This window comes from Acanthopagrus latus, chromosome 22 (genome assembly GCF_904848185.1).
Source record: "Acanthopagrus latus isolate v.2019 chromosome 22, fAcaLat1.1, whole genome shotgun sequence".
NCBI classification, from domain to species: Eukaryota; Metazoa; Chordata; class Actinopteri; order Spariformes; family Sparidae; genus Acanthopagrus; species Acanthopagrus latus.
In genome coordinates this window covers 5410626-5431795 of record NC_051060.1, presented here as the reverse complement: position 1 = coordinate 5431795, position 21170 = coordinate 5410626, and the positions used below count along the sequence as shown (strand labels likewise).

At 39.5% G+C, this 21170-nt stretch overlaps 1 protein-coding gene and 1 long non-coding RNA gene across 13 annotated transcripts in view; one reads left to right on the top strand and one right to left on the bottom strand.

The window, feature by feature from the left end:
• LOC119012052 overlaps positions 1-21170 on the top strand; it is a 33365-nt gene that overhangs the window by 6526 nt on the left and 5669 nt on the right. For 3 of the 5 annotated variants that reach the window (XR_005072352.1, XR_005072351.1, XR_005072348.1), the window contains one exon: positions 13811-13926. This is a non-coding gene — a long non-coding RNA (uncharacterized LOC119012052). Of the gene's footprint in view, positions 1-13; positions 145-13810; positions 13927-21170 lie in introns of all 5 variants that reach the window. The other 2 variants (XR_005072349.1, XR_005072350.1) reach the window with 2 other exon arrangements.
• Positions 16339-21170, bottom strand: part of col12a1b (collagen, type XII, alpha 1b) — a 141028-nt gene continuing 136196 nt past the window's right edge. For 7 of the 8 annotated variants that reach the window (XM_037085510.1, XM_037085505.1, XM_037085507.1 and 4 more), the window contains 2 exons: positions 19957-20127; positions 16339-17292 (listed from right to left, as the gene is read on the bottom strand). In XM_037085510.1, the coding sequence (XP_036941405.1) occupies positions 17168-17292; positions 19957-20127 (296 nt within the window). In that variant the 3' untranslated portion in view covers positions 16339-17167. Of the gene's footprint in view, positions 19347-19956; positions 20128-21170 lie in introns of all 8 variants that reach the window. The other variant, XM_037085509.1, reaches the window with a different exon arrangement.

Below are 21170 nucleotides of genomic sequence, written 5' to 3'. Positions count from 1 at the left end.
TTTTTTTTTTTAGGTGAGCCTTGTTTTAGGTGGTTAAATTTTGCTTTGCATCTGGACTCCATTAACTGCAGTACAAAGCTGAGCATCTGGGCTGGAGCGGCTCTCTCCTTCTCCCAACTGAGGCTGCACTTACCGGTAACTACGGTAGGGAACAGATCGACTATAGATATGTACTTTATATGACCCCACTTGAAAAACCCCAAACTATCCCTTTAAGGTAAAACTCTGTCTGTTAAAAACAGCTGCTTTTCTCTGTTTACTAAAATCAACAAAATCCTCAGAATTGATCGAATTGAACTGCTGCTCTGTTGTGGCTGCAGGGTGAGATAACAAGTTGGACTGACGCCAAAAACATGCTCTACTATGATGTTACGCCTCCGTCACACAAACCCACACACTCACTCTGACAGTCGGACCTGAGCCACATTGGGAATACATGTTGAAAGTTTGACCCAAACTGGCCTCCCACTGCTGACCCACTTCTCACAGCATGAACACTTGACTTGTACAACACAGAGGTTTTATAGTCTGTGACTCTGGGAACTAGCATGACTTACATGACTTGGCTTTTCACAGTTTGGACTCATGAACTCAAACTACTAAAATCAGCAGAAATGTCAGGGTTTGCCACATGCTGAGATCACTGAACGTTCTGCTGAAGCTTTGGAGGAAATTCAAGTCCTTTTCTTCTTGGTCATGCATTTCAGCATTTTTTGCTTTTCAGCTGTCATAGCGCCTCTTTGGGGCTCCAACTAACCATTGTAGCCTTCCTTCATCAGTTGATTCATCCCTCTAAAATGATTGAAATTGAAATTAGAAATAAAAAAAAAAATTAAAAATACATTGTTTTGTCCAACAGTCCAAGGGACAAAGATACTTCTTTTAAAAAATATATGGAACCAGCTATCATTACAAACAATTTGTCACCAACCCTGCAGCTTTAGCTCTCTGTAATCTAAAACTGTGGCGATTCAGCTGATCCTCTGTCTAAAACGTCATTTTTGAGGATTTTGAGGAGGTCCCTGTCAGATCAGATTCGTGATGCTACACTTTGTGATTTTTCCTGGAACCAGCTGCCAGTGGCTGTAAAGTCAGAGAGGAGAGCTAACCAGGCGTCCTTCATTTTGGAAGGGTTATTCACTAAGGATTTTTGAACTGTTGAAAACTGGTGTTTTCCACTGCTCATTAGTCAGAATAGAAAGGGGTCTCTCTGTTTGTCATGGTCAACATGTATCTTTTCGCAGAGTCATTAGGATAAGAGTACTGACAGCTTGCTGAGTTTACCTCTGACTCTGAGTAGTTGGATTATACAATATACACCATAAGGTTAGTGTCATATGGGATATTTTGATATTATACAATAAGTCGGTTTATTTTGTCTCCATTTGTGGAGCTACATGCACATCCCAGAGAAAACTAACTGTTTAAATTCATTGCAAAGTACTTTTTTTTTTTTTTTTTTTTAATGTCAATTTCACAGCGCTCAAACATGTCCAATGAACAACAGTCAAATATCCACAGATATTTATTTTACTATATTTGATTGTGCCAGACAAACACAGCTGTTTCTTGAACTGAAGTAGCTGGAACCAGAGAGTTTTCAACATTTTTGCTTAAAAAATACAATCAGCCATCAAATTTAATCAACTTACTGATTAATCCATTCAATTTAATAAATATCTTTGATATTTTGGACTGCTGTTTAGAATTTAAACAAATAAAAAATTCTAACAATTTTATTACTGGAGATAACAGATGTCTCATTAAGTGATATCTGAAATATGTAGTAGTTGTATCTCTAAATTATAAGTTTGCTTTAGCCATATGATATAGTATAAGGTTAGAGTTTCCTCAACGCCACACACAAATCGAATGTTTTTGTCTACTGACATTTCCATTGTCTCGCATTAGTGTTACATTGTTAATGTTAGTATCTTCTTTAATATCACTATCTGAAATAGATTTATCCTCTGCTGAACATAAAGATCTGTACCAAAATTCATGTCCCTCCTTTCCAGGGCTGCAACAAATGATCATTTTCATTGTTGATAATCTGTTGACTAGTTTCTCAATAAATTAATGAATTGTTCTGTCCTTAAATGGTCCTAAAATTGTTTTAAAGCAGACCACTAATCCATTAATCAGTTGTTGCAGCTTGAATCTATTCACTAGTTTTCAAGATATTGTAACAAACATGAATGCCACCGTAAATAACTTTCTGTAGGTTGTAAAAATGTATTTGTGTTGACCTTTATGTTTAGTAGCAGAGTTGTAGTTCTTCATGGTTTGTTAAAAGCTGTTTTCCCCTCAGTAAATCTGGCCTGATGCAATAACACAAATCCATTAACTTAACTTTCCAAAGGTGACTTCATTACAGCGGGAGCACTCAATCTGCCAGTGCTCTTTATGGGGGTAGAAACATTTGACTGAGAGAAAAGCATTAATGTAATCACTTTAACCACTTTTTATTGGGAAATAAACTGCAGAGTGTTTACCTGCAGTTTGTCACGTCCATTTGCAGTCTGAGTGTTGTGAGCAGCCAGGAATGTGAGGTGTTTGTCAGCCTTCCCTCAGAATATGACGGGGGGGCTGTAAATGATAATGGACAAAATACACCGCCATTAAAATAGTCCCTATTTGTTTAATATCAACATTTATTGGAGCTGCTGTATAATCCTATATGAGCTGTAAACTAAAACTCATAAACACGACTGCAGGAGGAGAAGCCAGCTGTTTACCTCAAATACCCCAAAACCTGGAGGAGGTTTGTGCTCAGGGGCTGAGAGGAGAAACTGTGACGTCCTCTATAAAACAATATTCAATACATGACACCCTCGCACTATTATCCTTAAATGCACCTTTAATCTGTAATGAGTGCAGTGCTCAGTTGCTCCCCTCTGGAACTGAAAAGATGGGACTCATCCAACATTCTTTTTTTTTTTTTCCCTTTTTTTGTTGCTCAGGCCCTGATGATAATGTTCAACACTTTCACAGGATTTTCTGTATCTTAAATCCCATCAATTAGCTTACATTAAAGAGTTTGGCTACAAAAGACAATAGTAAAAGCCCCTTTGCTGCATTATTTTGTTGGAAAATGTCCCTGAAATCAAGCTAAATGATGGCCCTGTAAATTCAGATGGATTGTGATTAGCTGGCTGTGTTTCTGTCATTCATTAAATTGCTCTGAAAGTGATCCCTAGGATATCGTTCTCCACTGTAATCATCATTATAGTATATGTGGTGTGGTGCGGACTCCATCCAGTTGAGTAAGAAAGATTTTTTAAATGATCTATTTGTAGTATTATTTGTAGTATTATTTGTGTATCTGTCCAATCCTGGTGTCATTATGGGAGTACTTGCTGAATGTTACCTGTGAGGAAGTTTTGCCTTAAAGTCTAAAGTCAGGGAACAAAAGTCCCCTATGTGCGGTTTAAAGCCACAGAGTACATGAAAGACTAGAAACGTGTTTCTGTTGTATCTGTGTCATCCTTAGCACTTAAATCCAAGCCCTTATGCACTTAAAGTAAAAATTAAAATGTTGCCATTTTTTCTTTTTTACCCTAGCGACGGTAATATGTTGTGGTTTCATTCTTGTGACAAATGTACTCATTGTAAGTCGCTTTGGACAGTGTCTGTTAACAAGCGTCTGTTAAATGCCATAAATGTAACATACTTTGCTGCAAGATGGAAAGTGATAAGTTGTCATCTGTGGCTTTTTTAAGTCGGTATCCTGCCCAGAAATGGCTTCACGCAGTTTACCTGCATATACAGGTGCACATCACTACACTGTGAACCTGAGTCAGGTTGAAGTTTTAATGCCAAAACATTTTAAGAGTCTCTGTGCAGCAGCTAGATTATTCAGGACACAAACATTTCCTTCAAAGAGAGGAGAGGAACAAACATGTGGCCCTCATTAGAGGATTTTTGATTCCTTCAGGCAACTCCCAGGGATGGAGAAATATATGTTTAAAACTATTTATTAGGGTTATTATATTTTTTGGCATTATTAATTATTCCATTAGTAAAGCTGTTATTACTGCTGTGGCTGCTGCATTTTTTCCAGCGCAGTGAAACAAAAGAGGTTTTAGGTGAATAGTGCTGCAAGTGTTATAATGAAGTGACTCAAAGACAAGTCAAATATAAACTCTCCTGAGTCACTCAGACGACTTCCAGATCTCCTCCCAAGTTCCCTCCGAGATCAAGAAGTTCCCAGTACTTCATCAGAGTGAAATGAGTAGGAGGATTAGTTTTGTCATGTTTGGGTTGCTTTTTTCTTTTGGGCCATTTCTGCTTTTTCATGTGCTCCAAACAACCCATCCTCATACCAAAATAACCGAATCGATGAATTGTCAATGAGTGCCAAAATGACATTCATCACATTAGTAAAACAGCATGAGCATTGAAGCAAACTGGCGGCAGATAAATCAGACCTTTTTGTGGTACAGTTAGATTTGGGAAAAGATTATTGTCTGGGTAGTAAAAAGTGCATTACTTATGTTGCTTAACTTCCATAAAATATGTAAACAATAGTGTAAAATGTCTCTATTTTTTACTCAGGTAATGGCTTTGAATAAGGTGAAGTCAGCAAAGAGTTACTGATGAAGCTAACAACACTTTGTTGACTTGTGTTTGACGGTGACAAGATTTTTGGTGTCAGAAATAATGATACACTTGCATGTTTTGAACACAGAAGTCTGACTTTTTCTTTTTCACTTTTCAGTCTTTGATTTAATTTGTCAGCAGTTTTTAGCCTGTATGCAATATTTCATACCAGTGAAAACAATACCAAAGATCCAGGTTGTGGCAGTATAAGACATCATCTAATTATACTTCAAACGTGTTGTCAGTTGTGTATTTTGTGCCTTCAGCGATCTCACATTTCCTATTCATATTAGTAGCTGAACAACCCATTCAAATTTTACTCTGTGGTGTGGACAGAGCTTTAGAGTCATTTAATGAGTAAAGAGTTAATTTTAGACAGTGAAACCAATCAGATGTTCTTGAATTAAATCAATTGGAAGTCTCTATTCATTAATGTGACTGAAAAAATGTTTCTTTGGCCTGCCTGTTGAAATGAATACTTTCTGTGAGCCAGAGATTAATGAAGTCCATCTTCTTCCTCTCAGACCGAAGACAAACTCAGTCAGAACTCTGCCGTTTGCTCTAATGCCACATTTCCACGGGCATCAAGTCGGAGATTATTAGTTTAGGCTGTTTCACACCTGGTTCTGCTTCCAGTCCACCAGATACTCCAAACACAGCAAAAGTGAATTTTGAAACTGTAATTTAATATATTACATCCATTTCATTAGGAACTTCCTGAGGGAAAATATGGAGGTGAACATCTAATTTAATGGTAATATTCAATTTCCAGTTCATAGTTTTCAGTCTGATTCATCAGACTAAAAAAAGATATGTTTTAAAGTTAGTTTTGGAAGATGAAAAATTCATGGATTATTCATACTGTGGTCTGTGACTTTTCCGATAGTGCTTTTTTGTTTTGTCTTTTAAACTAAAACCGCTCAGATGATTTCCAGATTTACCAACAGGCATCTCTGTGGAGCCTCTGTCAGTGCAGATAAATCTTTCAGACGGGGATCAGGCTCAGCTGAGGTCATGATCCTCAGCACTCATGGATGTGTAGAAATCCAGTCATCTTCACCTACCAGCCGGAAAATGCTGCAGTTATATCAAAGTTAATAACCAAAGAAATCAGTCAGTTGAAATGGTTGTTTACTCAACTTGATTTTGTCATATTGCTCTGAATTAGACTGTAAGGTTTCCCTGATATTTTCAGACGAGCAAAATACTCTTGGGTTTATCCTTACAAATGTGTTGAAACCAGCTCTTAAAATGCCAGTGATGAAATTGTGTGTTCAGGCTTTACAGGCTTAACTTCAGGTAAAGCAAAGAATTGTTAAAGGCTGTCGTTTTGTACAAACTTGCAGAAGTGGCAAATTTGAAAGGAAGATTAACAACACAACACATAAAAGTAGGCACTAAAAATGCGGGCAAAAAATAAAATGTTCTTTAAATAAAATGTAACAGAATGCCCACAAGGGATTAATATAATGTAAAAAACTAAAACAATAAAAGGCCATAAGATTGCACCAAAGTAAGAGCCATATAAAAACAATAGGCAATAGACAGCACAAGGAAATGCTGCCTTTGTTGGGAATTATTTTCAGGTGTGGATTATTCCATATTTGGACAGTGTGTGTGTGTGATTAAGTTGATATAAACTACAGTGTGTGTTGATGATAATGAAGGCATATGTCAGCCAGTGCACCAGTGTGGCTCCTTGATGTGTTTTTTAAAGTTCACAGTGGAAGAAGAGATATCAGGCTGCGAGGCTCAGCACTTGTTAAGAAGAAAAGATTTAGTCTGATACATGTAACCTTGTGGATATGGAGCTAATTTACATTGTTGTAAGTTACGTACGGAGTCATTTGTAATCCTAGTTTTAATATAGATTAAGTTGAAGTCCAATATTTTCCTGGTCAAGTATAACAAGAAGGAGAGGAGCTATTTAAAGTAGAAAAAACAGAAATCATGATCTGTAAATTCCAGCCAGCCTACGGCCATTAACCATGAAACATAACATGAGACATTTGTGTCTATAAATTTATACGTGTGATAAAAGTTTTAAATGAGTTCATATGATTTGTTCTCTATGATGTCGCTCTGCATTGTTTCAAACAGACAAATTCAGCCCCTCAGCTTCTCTGCAGCCAAAACAGAATAAAACTTATAATGTAATTTTCTTTCTTTCTTTCATCATCATTTACCGTGACATACAAACATGTGAGCCAGACAGAGAAACACAAACTGTGTTTAAAGCAGACCGTGATAGGAAACCATGCCTTGTTACCAGATTTGGAGAAGCTCACGGTTTGGTTTCAAAATAATATTATGATAATAATCTAATAATCTGAATATTGACCTGAACTTTTCAATTTCCTCTGGAGATCAACTGACTTTGCTCTGGACGAGCTGCAGCTGCTGATTTCGCCTCATTTAGGGAAAGTTCGTTAAGGATTATCAAGTGTCGGGAGTGCAGAACGCCAGCAGACATTTACTTTGGGTGAGGCCTCAGGCAGTTTTAGTGCACTGATAAATTAGCAGAGCTCAGCAGCCATTACTCTCTGACAAATAACACAGGACATACATGTGTGGAAAATTTTCCAATGTTGGAAGAATTACGTGGATTTATTGGAGGGATTAAACACTGAAATGATCTTAAATCAACTTTTTTGTCATTAACTTATTCATTCAGCAACAACTGTGATCAAATACTAAACTTAAACACAGAATCTCACTTTAACATCACAGATTTGAGCCAAAATCTAATTTTTTGGATTACTGCTGCATGTGTTTGCAGTTTGTTGACATAGAAGCTTTATTTTTTAATAACTGGATGACATAAAGTACAAAGTGTGAAGTAGTTCTTGAGACTGAACAGACGTTGGCCTGATGGTTTCCTCAGCGCGTCATGCTGTCCACACTTTGTCACAGACGCAGTTTGATGCCAACTGATGAGGTCAAGTGTAAAGTGTGTGGTGTGATGATGATGATGATGATGATGATGATGATGATGATGATGATGATGATAAACAGCAGATCTGAAAGCAGGATGAAGTCACAGTTGAAATCAGTATAACTTCAATTTTCTGTCTTAATTTGATTTTAGCAAGATTCTTTCTTTCTTTCTTTCTTTCTTTCTTTCTTTCTTTCTTTCTTTCTTTCTTTCTTTCTTTCTTTCTTTCTTTAAATGCTCAGTAATAAAGCTTTAAAATGGCATTGTGGACTGACATGTCCAGGAAAACAGTGACGGCACAGCAGTGATTTGCGATCAGTTCAGTTTGTGGAAACTCTTTTTTTTTTTTTTTGTTCTTGATGAGTTTTCATGATATTCCAGTGACACTGACGACATCTCCCACTGACTGCAGAGTCAGCATGTGTTTAAGAGCTGTGGGCTGTTGCCACAACACCCAGTTTTTTACACAACGTTTATTTATTCATGTATTAACATTGAACGCTGATAACTCTGCGGACTGATCAAAGATACTTTAAAACCACTACAGAGGGTAACCAGCAATATAAAGTTATTTTTAGCAAAAACATGTTGTTCTTAATGATCATCACATCTTAACTAAAAGTTATTGTTCATTCAAGTCGACCGTTTGAACCATTTCTCTTTAAATGGACTTTTCTTCCATTTTATACATTTGAAATCATTTCTGCAGCTACTTTCTGTCCATATGTACTTTTTTGTGTTTTTTTTCAGTCATTGCTCATAATGTATAAAGTATGACAGATCTCAGGTTACTTCTGTGCATCTTTTTTTTTAATTTCCTCTTGCTGAAGTGACATCTCATTGATTAATACAGGATGCCCTCAGTGTTTTTAAGTTCTGGTAGAGGTTTTTCTGTAGTAAAAACAAAAGACTGCCTATGTACAGCAGGGTTTCCCCAATAAATGTTGTTGCATCTGATGGCAAGTGACGGAGGCTGGCATAATGGTCCGGCAGAGGCTTGACTTTAAAGATGTTTCCAATTGAGCTTCCCCACTGCGACTGTTGATTGAAAGTATCTATTCAGTGTGCCACAACATTCATTAGTGTTCTTCATCCACTGAAAGCAATGAAAAAACAGGAAGAGGAAATAAATGATGTATAGCTTTTTTTAATTTAAAAAAAGTCATCTTATTATTAACCAATATTTTAAAAATCACTTTTACTGAACCCTCCAATGCTTAGCTTCAATAAATTCACTGTTGCAGTATATTGTCTGTTTAATAACTCAAACTCAACCCGAAGGTTCAGACTGTCCCGTCATACAGATTAGAAGTCTTTGAGTTGAGTTTGAGTTGTTTCTGACTGGATTTGAAGTGTTTTTGTCTAGCAGAAACTATGCAGCCACTGTGTAGAGTCTTGCTTTCAGGCCAGTACTTTTAGTTGTGGGTCAGAATATTTAATTTAAGAAAACACTGACTTATCAGAGTTATTTTTCTTCTAATTTTCATCCTGACACATTTTGAGATGTTGCCCGGATGACTTTTTTTTTTTTTTTTTTTTCCCCCAAAAAGAATGTCTTCCAAGGGTTTACCTCTGTAATGCTCCTGTGCAAATGGCAGCGATGAGAATAGTGATTAAAATAGATCTGGCTCGATGAATCAGCCTGGCAGAAATGCGAGATGATGTGTTTTTATCAACGTCATGTCTGTATCTGCATGTGTCGGCTGGTTAAGTAACAAGGAGAGCGCGGACAGACATTTTTTTTAAGCCTTTTTTATTTGCGCACAAATACAACAATATAAAAGCAGATGTAGAAACAGATGTGACAGAGGAGAACCAGAGGTCACAGGCTCAAAAATCAGACCTCCCCTTGACTCAGAGTTTGAAGTAATTCAGAAAATGTGCGCACAATGAAAGTTTGATTCACTGACGTTAAGAAGTCTCAAGTGTTCTCTCCGCTTTTCCAACAATTGTTTGTTCTGGTGTGTAATGAACTGCAGCCACACAAAGTTTCGTCTTGTCATATTATTATACTGATTTGCATTACAACACGTCTTCTCCTTGCCTTCAGTAATATGTGACTAAATCACAGGGTCAGTTAGATTATGATGTGTAAGTGGAACGCAACATTAACACGGAGCCAACAGTCAACTCGGTAAAACAAGAACAGACAGTTTCAGGAAAAAGCTGAAGTCAAAGTGACGTCCACTCTGCAGTTTTATCTGACAGATATAAGCTAGTCGCTGGCAGATTTGCTTCACTCACCAGCCAAAATAAATGTTAATGTGGTCAGTGGCTGGTAAAACCTGTCATTTGGGCAAAATGGTTTATTTTTCTCCGTGCATGTCATCGAAACAGAGCTGCTCCAGAGGCAGAAATGATCTTTGACTTTAACTTCAGTGGGTGAAGCCATACCCTGCGCTCCAATAGATTAAGTATGTCCCATTAGGAAGCATGTGAAGTGGAAGCGCAGCGCCAAAAATACCAGGATGTTCTACTGCATCCTTTTGTCATTGGCCTCATGCAAGCCAGCGTGCCTTTGTGGCTATTCAGACCCCACAATCCTCTGAGAGAGCACAAACACTTGACAGAGTGACGGACACCGCAATGACGGATGAAAGTACTTTTAATTACCACCTTTGTAATCCAAAATGTCTTGCTAATGGGTAAAGAAGGAAGAGGCTCACAGTTCCAGGCCCACTGTCATGACAAAGTAGTATGTCCCAATTGTATACATGTGTACTTCAATATGTATTAAAGGAAAGTAAAAGTTGATTAAAAACTTTGGTTCCTCAGCTCCATCTTTTCAAGTTAAAACAGCCAATGAGATCAGCTCTGCCTGTAATGAATACTCTTAACACTGATCTCAAACCTGTGCCATCCTGCCATGTCTCTCTCTGACTCTTTTATCATGTTTGTCAGCATCGAAAGAAAAGAAAGTCCTTTCATAAATGTTGTAGTCGAGGACTAAAGTGATACAGTTTGGTTCAGTTTGTGAACAGTGGTGGCTGGTGGGACACCTCAAACTGAGCAAGCGAACGCAGTCGCCAGACTTTCCATGAGGTCATCTCTGGCCAGCCAACCTCTCAGAGTTTATAGTTCTGCTAAGAGCCTCAGAAACCGAGCTGGAGGATGAGTTTTTATTGCACTTAACAGCGACATATAAACACTGGTCTGCTCTGCTCTGAAAGCGAACACAGTAAGGTGTCGTTAAACGAATCTGGACTGACTGGACTGTATAAAAGTTTAACTTCATGTGTTCCAGATAATTTGAGCTCCTTCTGTGCAGCTGAAGTCAGAGTGAAACTCTGCGTCATTGTTGTTGTTAAGCATCCATGCTCCATCAATCAATGAGTTCCTTGTTGACAAATGAGGCAACACTCCAAAGAGTTTGATTATTTTCACCGAATGTGAGAAGAAGGCAAGCAAGCTGAGAAGCTTCACTCCTGCAGCAGCAAAACCTCCAAATAAAAAAGGTCTGTTGGTCTGACAAAACAAGCAATTTGAAGAAGTCACCTCCAATTTTAGGAAGCTGTGATTGACGTTTTCACAATTCCTTAAATTTTTATAGGAACCACTTGAGAAAATAATCTGATGATTGTCAGTAGTAAATGTAAGGGTTCGACAGTCACGTTTTGAGGCACTTTTATGGTACAAGTACATTTTCCTTTTCTTTTGTCCAGGCACAAAATCACTTGCTCAGGTCAAAATGAGATTTCTGCACCTGGCCCCACACAGAGAGAACCCTGGATAACATTATCATTATCTAGTAAATTACACAGCAGCTAAAGCTAATTTGACCCCTTACTCTTTGTTGAAACGCACCCAGTCAAATTCTCCCCTTCAGCGGTGGATGAACGCTCACTCATTTTTGTCACACGCTGCAGCTAGGAACTGGCACTTGGAAGAAACGTCCCTGTTCTTGAGGTAGAAATGAAATGCTCCACATGCAAAATTGCTTGAATCGACTCCCAATTGGTTGCCAAGGTCTTTGGACTGGACATACACTATATTACCAAAAGTATTCGCTCACCCATTCAAATGATCAGAATCAGGTGTTCTAATCACTTGGCCTGGCCCCAGGTGTATAAATTCAAGCACTCAGGCATGCAGACTGTGAAACAAGACATTTGTGAAAGAATGGGCCGCTCTCAGGAGCTCAGTGAATTCCAGCGTGGAACTGTCATAGGATGCCACTTGTGCAACAAATCCAGTCGTGAAATTTCCTCACTCCTAAATATTCCACAGTCAACTGTCAGCTCTATTATAACAAAATGGAAGCGTTTGGGAACAACAGCAACTCAGCCACGAAGTGGTAGGCCACGTAAAGTGACGGAGAGGGGTCAGCGGATGCTGAAGCGCATAGTGCAAAGAGGTCGCCGACTTTCTGCACAGTCAATTGCTAGAGAGCTACAAACTTCATGTGACCTTCAGATTAGCCCAAGTACAGTACGCAGAGAGCTTCATGGAATGGGTTTCCATGGCCGAGCAGCTGCAGCCAAGCCACACATCACCAAGTGCAATGCAAGGCGTCGGATGCAATGGTGTAAAGCACGCCGTCACTGGCCTCTAGAGCAGTGGAGACGCGTTCTCTGGAGTGATGAATCACGCTTTTCCATCTGGCAATCTGATGGACGAGTCTGGGTTTGGAGGTTGCCAGGAGAACGGTACATTTCAGATTGCATTGTGCCAACTGTGAAATTTGGTGGAGGAGGAATTATGGTATGGGGTTGTTTTTCAGGAGCTGGGCTTGGCCCCTTAGTTCCAGTGAAAGGAACATTGAATGCTTCAGGATACCAAAACATTTTGGACAATTCCATGCTCCCAACCTTGTGGGAACAGTTTGGAGCGGGCCCCTTCCTCTTCCAACATGACTGTGCACCAGTGCACAAAGCAAGGTCCATAAAGACGTGGATGACAGAGTCTGGTGTGGATGAACTTGACTGGCCTGCACAGAGTCCTGACCTGAACCCGATAGAACACCTTTGGGATGAATTAGAGCGGAGACTGAGAGCCAGGCCTTCTCGACCAACATCAGTGTGTGACCTCACCAATGCGCTTTTGGAAGAATGGTCAAAAATTCCTATAAACACTCTCCTCAACCTTGTGGACAGTCTTCCCAGAAGAGTTGAAGCTGTAATAGCTGCAAAAGGTGGACCGACATCATATTGAATACTATGAGTTAGGAATGGGATGGCACTTCAGTTCATAGAATGAGTAAAGGCAGGTGAGCGAATACTTTTGGTAATATAGTGTATCACGGGAAAATGAATTTATTTCAAATCTGAATTATACATGGCGGTATAAATAAGTGAAGAGACGTTTTAAGACTTTTAACTTGTCGCGTGTAGTCGATGAATTTCTCCTCCACTTCCCTTACAAAACAAGTGTCAGTGTGAAGCTCTGTAGTTGTTGCAGTGTGAGTTCACTTACAGCTGCAGCCGCTTCCATACTTTCTACCTGTACAGTTTTTACTTGCACAGGTATGTTCTTAATCACTTTTTAAAAAGTTAATATCTCTGTCACTATCAGGGAGACATCAGGGATTTCATAACCTGGAAATCAGTCTGAATTTGGTTTCACTTCATTATAATGAAATTAGACATATATTATATATGTACAAGCCAGGTTAGTTTAACACTCCACATCTATCCAGCTGTAACTGGACAGAACCTGTAATTGTTGGAGATACAGGATGTTGGTCCAGCAGTTGCTGTTGGAGACAAATAATGAATAATCGGAAATGACTTTTGAGGTAGAAGTTCGTCAGATAAATCCGTGAAGACGGCTGTGTTGTCCTGCAACAAACTGAGCCGAAGCCAAAGTTTCTGCTCATAGCAGATGGTGAAAAAAAAAAAGAAAACCTTTCAACATGTTTATCCTCTTTAATAAAGTGAAGAGGAAATCCTTGAAGCAAAGAAGCAAAGAACCCTGTTTGCAAACGGAAACAACAGGTTTTATGGGAAATGTGTTGTCAATTTGTAGAATCATGAGCCCAACGGTACTTCTGGTGTTAGACGAGGCTACCAATGGATTCATATTGATCATACATGAAGATGAAATGGTAAATGAAAGGGTCCTGCGGGGCCCCTGCTCTGGTCCTTGTAGTGTCTTTGATCAAATTCCCTCCCAGCAGGATCGGGGAATGTGCGTGCAGTTTGCAGTTTATCCCTAATGACCTTCAGTCTGAAAAAGATAGGAAAAAAAAATATCCCTAAACATTTCCTCATGCTCAGATATGTTTTAAATTTTGCCACCATCCCAGATCGTATCTCCCTCTGTATTCTTTTGCAGTGTCCAGAGAGGAACATCAAAGCTGCTGATAAGCTCGACCCTTAGAGGGAACAAGGCTGTTCCGCCCTCCTCATCCCGTTCCAATTAGTGCGGAGGTTTCTGATTAAAAACACCAGGTACGACATTTTCTGCTGGATTCGTTCTCCGTTTCTCAGATATGTCAGTGTGCCGTGGTCGCTGCTCTGTTTTCTGACACAAGAACTGAAGAAATATGTAAAACCTCTTGTTTTAGTCTCAATTCAACAGACTTTCTCATCGACTATCACCATTCAGAAACCGTTGTGCCTTCACTTGCCCCCCTGCTGTGAAGCATGATCATTTTCAGGATTAATAGATTAATTGATCAATCGTTTGGTCTGTAGAATATCAAACAACTGGGAAAAATGTCCATCACAATTTTCCAGAGCGCAACGTGACGTAACTTTCAAATTCACTAACTTTCAAAAACACTCTTCTTGTTTACGTACATGTAAGAAAAGCAGCAGATCCTCACATTTAAGAAGCTGGAGCCAGAGAATGTTTTGATGTTCTTCTTGAAAAATGAACGAAACAATTAATTGATTAACAGAACAAATGATTCATTTTCTTTTTGGTTGAACAATCAGTTATTTAACTAGTCGGTGCAGCTTTAATTGACTGATTTAGTCAAAAAATTGTCAGCAAAAGGTAACAATGGCAATCCCAAATTACTATATTATATGGTATTACCTGTGTTATCCAACCAACAATCCAAAACAACATTTTCATCATATATGATTAAAAATCCATGCGTGAGAAGCTTAAACAAATACATTTTCTGTTATTTATTCTTGAAAATGGCTTAAAAGATTCATCAATTATCAAAATAGTTGCAGATTAATCTTCTAATCATGTTCTGCAGTATATTAACTCTCTGGATGCTTTTTGTCCAACTATCCTTTCACACTTTATCTTGAATACCTGAGTGAATGAAATCAGTTGTAGTAGGATTGTATAAAAGTGTGGAACCAGAAAGAAGAGATGAATGGAGATGTGATGTCGAGGCCGGCGGGTATTTTTGTTTCCTCCACGCTGATAATCTGATAATAATCTGATAATAATCTAAACTGTCTTTAACGGACCATTACCTTGTAACTAGTAGCCACAGATGAGTCACACTCGAGTAGAGTTGAACTCATCTGAACAGCAGAACGCCGATGATGAGGTGTTTCCATGGTGGAGATGTGATGTTTACAGTTTATAGATGATTAGTGCCTCTAACTCATGTGCCCAGCTATTAGGCTTTATTTTTGTGGCAGTGATTCAGGGGGAAAATATCTGAAGAGCAAATAGCAGTGGGCGACTCCAGCCAGACGAGTTAGCTAATTCTCAAGAACTCCTGAGTTCATGGTCGTAAAATAAAAAGTGAGCATTCAAAGAGGTGGAGGAGAACAGCGCTTTAAGACAATTTCCTGACTGCCCGATTTATGCCTTCTCTTCCAAGTTTCCACTTGAGAATGTTGGTTATTCCCTCAGAGAAGTCACGCCGCCAGAGGTGCTGATGAGCCGGTGAGATGACAAGAACTGAACTTTAACTCAACCATCAACCGTTTGTGTCTGTGCCCATTAGAGCTGAATTTTAGCACTAATTTACAAGTAGAGGGGCACTGGAGCTGCCCAAGTTCCACTGTAGTCAAGTGATCTCACTCTGTGCCCAACCCACAAGTGCCCCACTACTCAGTCCAAGTCCTTCACTAAGGTCCCACTCTTATTAGCCAGTGTACCCACTTGATTAGCCTATCTGGTCAAAGTGCTTTTTAAATTCATGTTAGGTCCCTTCAAGTGCTCTTCTGATTGATGGCAATCTCGTTGGCCTAAGACCACATCTGATTAGCCCAAAAGCCCCACTAGTCAGTCTGAGTCCACGCGTTTCCCCAATCAGTTAATTTGAGCCTGTACTTTCCTTGTTTGCAGAAGTTTTCTGCAAATACCCCAACAGTTAAAGTGCAACCCTCAACTAGGTCAGTCTAACTACATTTCTGATCAGTCCACTTGCTCAAGTCAACCTCTAGTCAGCTTAACTGCTCCCAAATGCCAGACTACCAGATCCAACTACAGATGAATCAGAGTGCTGCTCTAATGAACCCCTTTAGCATCCTTCCTTGTTCATCCATGTACAAGGACACTTAGGCCACTGTGTCCCTGAAGTGCCCCTCTAGTCAGCACTTTTAGTTAGCATCCTAAAATTCAAAGTGCCAGTTGAGTCAGTCCAAGTGCTCCTCTGGTCCGCCTGAACAATCTTTTAATATATTTAGTCTTTTAGTTATCATAATGGCCGTCTTGTTGATCCCAGTGCCCTCTAGTTTTTAAATGTTCCATTCAGGTCAGTCCAAGTGTGCCACCAGATTACCCAGGTGCCCCTTAAGTCAACCACATTGCCTATCCAGTCCAAAGTGACCTGTAGTAGAGATCCCTCTGCTTTAATTTTAGCCCTATTCCATTTGCAAAGTCTCCTCCACTTTCATTAACTTTGAGGTCACTGAATAAGACAAAAAAAACCCACACAGTTGTAAATTTTCAGTAGTTTTATTGAAAAATGCCTCTTCTGTTTTTCAGAAATAAATAAGAAAATAAGGCTGTGGAATTCACAATCTGCAGTTCAAACATGGAGCCGCAACACCATTTCCATAGTCTTGCACGCAGGTTTTGACTGCATTTGATACTGAGAGAAATGACAAAAATGACAACTATATTCTGGTTAAGACAAAATGAAATGTAACAAAAACATTACTAAATATACACCACAGACATGCAATTCCACGTTTGTTAAAATTAGCTGTGACTGAATAAAGGAAAACTGATAAATATTAAGTCTAGAGATACAAAATGAAAGCCGTGTTTAACTGCCATAATGAAACTGAACCTCCGTAGAAGACAACACTGGATGAGAAGGATTATACTGAACAGAGTGGATGAACTGTGACAGATCTGATGTCACTGATGTGAACAAACATTTTCTTTCTGTTTCTTTACCTTTGTTACAATGAGTGCACTGTTCAACACTGCTAGTTAATACAAACTTTATGCAAATATGTTACAAGCAAAAGACACGAGTGGAAAAAGAAAGCTCACAGGTTATTTTCATGGATCCTTTTTCAATTTTTTTTGTTTCGCTTTTTTAAAAATCAATCGCTACGTCTCTAAACTCCCTCCCTCTGTCTGTCCGTCCACTCCCTTCACCTGCCACGACAATGAATATTCACATACATTTTTTTAGGCATTTAAAGATCTTTTCCAATAAAGTCGAGGTGTCAAACCCCATTTTGTTTGTGTATAATGTGCATAAATCCAACAACAAACACAGGTTGAACAAGGAAAAAAGAAAAAGAGAAACACGGTTTATGATGTCGGCCTATTGGATGCCTTTCTTGATAGTGATCTCTTTCGACGCTGGTTTTGCCACACTTCATCCTCTGCGGGGACTGGGACTACTCGGGTGTTGGGTTCAGGAGGGAATTGGCCTGCTTGGAGATAGCGTTTGGGCCAATTGAGCACACAAATTCTGAGTTTCTCAGCATGCACAAAAAGAGAGGGTTAACTGGCTAAAGCACTGATGGTTAGTATACAGCAGGGGCGTGTCCACAGTGGTTTGGGGATGTTTGAGAATGTCTCATGTCATACAGCAGGAGGTACAGTACATGTTTTCCCCTTAGTTTTTGCCAGGTAGTGTGTGAATGCTTGCCCTGAAGGGGAGGAATGATATTTGTGGACTGACTTAATTGAGCTAACAAACAAAGCTAACATCTGTATCTTGACTAAGTTAGCTTGGCTCAAATGACACTAGACAGGAATGCTGCCAAGCCAGAGACTACTGTTTGTGTCACTGTAAGTGTGAAACCACAGGATATAGACGCAGGGACATTTTCCAGTCGTGTTTGTGACAAGATCGGGTATTTTTGAAGAGATGTTGGAACAATTTGCAAATTTCACTCTGACAACTGAATGCTGAAGCTTTTTGTGAAACTAATGCCGCTTTTCCACCAAAGTTAGTGGTTCTACACAGGTTTTTTAAATGCGGATCAAGCTGCTAAAAAATGGCATGGTGTGGCTTCAAAACACCACCGAGCAGCTTTCATAAGACTGAATAGCCCTCTGTCTTCAAGGCTGTGTACAGATATAATAAAACATCACTGCTGTATCCCAAATTCCTTCCTTTTTAAGTACAAACACCAGATGTTGATTGCGCGTCACCACTTTGCAGGGCAGGAAATAAGTCTGAATTTGGCGTATTCACCTGGGTCTTACGTTGAGATAAAAGCCGAGCAGAGGTGATAATTGACTCTGCAGTAGACAGATTTTTGAGTGGGAGTGGGATTTTTGACAAGTGGAAAAGGGGTATAACAAGATGTTACGAAGCAGTTATTGGTGCTTGTAGGTCGGTCATGATAAATTGAAACTTCCGCAGTACAGTCATAGTACAAATCAGCTAAGAGTCCTTATATTTCAGGATTCTGTTTGCAAAAGCAGAACATTTTGAAGTATTGATGCTAGTATAATATATCTTTAACCTTCAAAGAAGCACTTACACTTTGATGATTGGCAATCCAGTAGACCAATTGGCTGTCACCCAAGACTTTTTTGAACACGCCCCTGATGAACAATTCAGTGCTTTTCCCTTTCCATCATTGTTAGAAGTTCTGATGTTAGTCCAAATTTTAGTCAGTAAACGCTGTCATTTCTCCATGAGAAAACTTTTCCATTACAAAACAGAACAACAAAACATTTCTCCATTTAAAAAAAATCAGGTTAGTCTACCAACAGCCTGGAAAAACTTTGTTAATTGCAATTTTAGTGACATACAGTACAGGTGTTTAAGCTGGATTCTGTTATCATACATGAAGTGGTGAATCTAAACCTCGGGGGGTCACATGTGCAGGAGTGGTTCAGTCTGGCCCTGAGCAGTTTAAACAGCTACAAACACATGGGCAGGAAAATAAAAAAAGAGGCGTTTTTGTTGGCATTCAGCAAGCAGCAGGTTGTTGTTTGCAAGGCACAAGCTTTCAAAATACAGATGTTAAAAACTAAATTTAGTGGACTTGATTCAAACATCATTTACAAGGCACAAATTAGTTTATTTACACACGTCACTGTTAACAGAGTTGTTGCTGCTGGTGGTGCTGGTGCTGCTGTGGTAGTTGTTGCTCTGTTACAGATCCACCTTTGTTAGTATTTGTTTGGGTTGTTTGTTGTTGTTGTTTGGTGCATGCTCCTCCACTGAACACAACGCTTCTTTGTTTGGTCTTTGGCTTCAAGATGCAAACAGGCCACTAAAACAGGTGGGTGCCATCACCGCTGCTGCTGGTGGGGTTTGTTCTACTGGCTGTGAGTCGTTGTTAGTACTGGTTTCCCTCTTTGTTGTTGTGTTGTTTTTTCAGCAAAGTTTGTTAATGGTTTCCTTTGGCGTTTATCCTTTAAACAGCTCTAGAGCGTGTGAGCAAGTGTTTCAGTTACAGGACTTTTGTTTTCAGGAAGTCAGTGAAAGCAGCACAGGCGGCATAGAAAGTCTACTATGGTGAACCTAGAACAGGCCAAACAGGATGAAGGTGTCAGTTAGGTCAAAGCAGAAGACAGAATAAAACAAACCTTTCTCTAATGATTAGTGGCTATCAGTTTTAATACTAGATTCCAAACATGCATTAATCCCCTTGAAAAAACAATCCAACATTTTGAGAAATCCTTATTTGCTGTCTGAAGGCCATGAAATGCTCATTATCAGAATAACTGATCTTGAATCTGAAACTGGGAAACAGTCATTGTGTTCCCCTGGGACATTAAAATTGAACTTGATACTGGCTCCTCTTAAATCAGTGCTGACTGGCAGGTTAGGAGTACAGGTTGCTATAATCAAGTTTCAGTGGAGCTAGGCTGACAGTTTCCCTTTACTTCCAGTCTTTGTGCTAAGCTAGTCTAAACCCTTCCTCAGCCGACTTTGTCTCAACTGGACACACACATTTCATCTGTCTCAGAAGACAGAAAATAAGTGGCTCCCTCAAAATGTTGGAGTGTTGATTTACAGTTCTCTGTTTGAAGATTTCCATCCCACCAGCTGTTCATTAACAACTTTTAGCAGTTTTGTACTTGTTTCATAACACCAGGCTACTGAAGCCCGTGCAGGTCTTGATACGTACCTACGTAACCTTGGCCGTTGTAAGGAATGCCAACACACTGAGAAGAGTCACAGTATCCAGGAGGTCCGGGAGGCCCGCGGACTCCAGCATAGCCTGGACGTCCAGGGGGACCACGGGGTCCAGCAGAGCCTGGAGGGCCTGTAGATCCGGTCCTGCTTTCTCCTGGTGGACCTGGATGGAAAATACAAAGTAATTTATCTTAGTAGGATGGAAAAGAAATAAATGCAACTGGCTTATGAGAAATGTTGATTTACTCCAACATTTGGACTCAAAGTGATTCTCCTCTTTAATTGCATGTATTTATGATCTTTCCAAAATTGTAAAACATTATTTCGAACTCTTTCTAACTTCGTTAACTTTAGAGATTCAAATTCATGTTTTATTTTAAATCTTTTAAAACTTCCTAAAGTAAAAACCCGGGAGATGTTTTCTGATCTCTGTACCAAACAGGTAATTATAGCTCATGGTGTCATGCTCCAATTGCAGTTGGAAACATAAAAAAAGGGTTGTAAGTGCTGCTGACAGTCTCAGGCACAACATGTGGAACGTAGAAATAAAAGAAACTAAACTCTGAGAGGGGGAAAAAAAGGAAGCAACAGGATCTGCTGATCCTTTTTCCCCCTCTGCCTTCTGTCTAGACACAGACAAAGCCGGCTTGGAAAGTTTCCCTGATCGTCTGTCTCCTGCTCGTTGTCCTCAGCATGTGTTGTGAATGAAGCTCTTCCATCATGACTCACTGACGATCACTTCCTCCTTTTCCACGATCGTTCCCTCTCTATGTCACTCCCTCTTACACAGTTTCCACAATTTGACCTTGATTGTTTCAGAAAACTTTGTTCTACCCCCTTTCTTCAGTCTGACTGACCAGATTGTCCCAGCGTTGTGAGGCTGCTGGATTACAGAGGGGCTGGATGTTTCTGTGATTAGGCTCCAGGGAGAGTGACATCATGATTTTGTGGTTGTTGTTTGGTTTTTCAGACTTTTTGGTTGGGAAGTGACTTCCTAAAAGTCTGTTAGACTGGGACTGTTCTGGCAGTTTTCAGTAATCTAATTCAACAGCAGGACTGGTGATTCTCTGTCAGAGAATCACCTCTGTCAGAGGTGATTCTCGGTCAGAGAATCACCAGCTACACTTCTAGACACTTATCCTTTTTTCACAAATACCGTCAACTTTGTGAACTCTTTTTTTCTTGAGTAAAATCAAACATTTGATG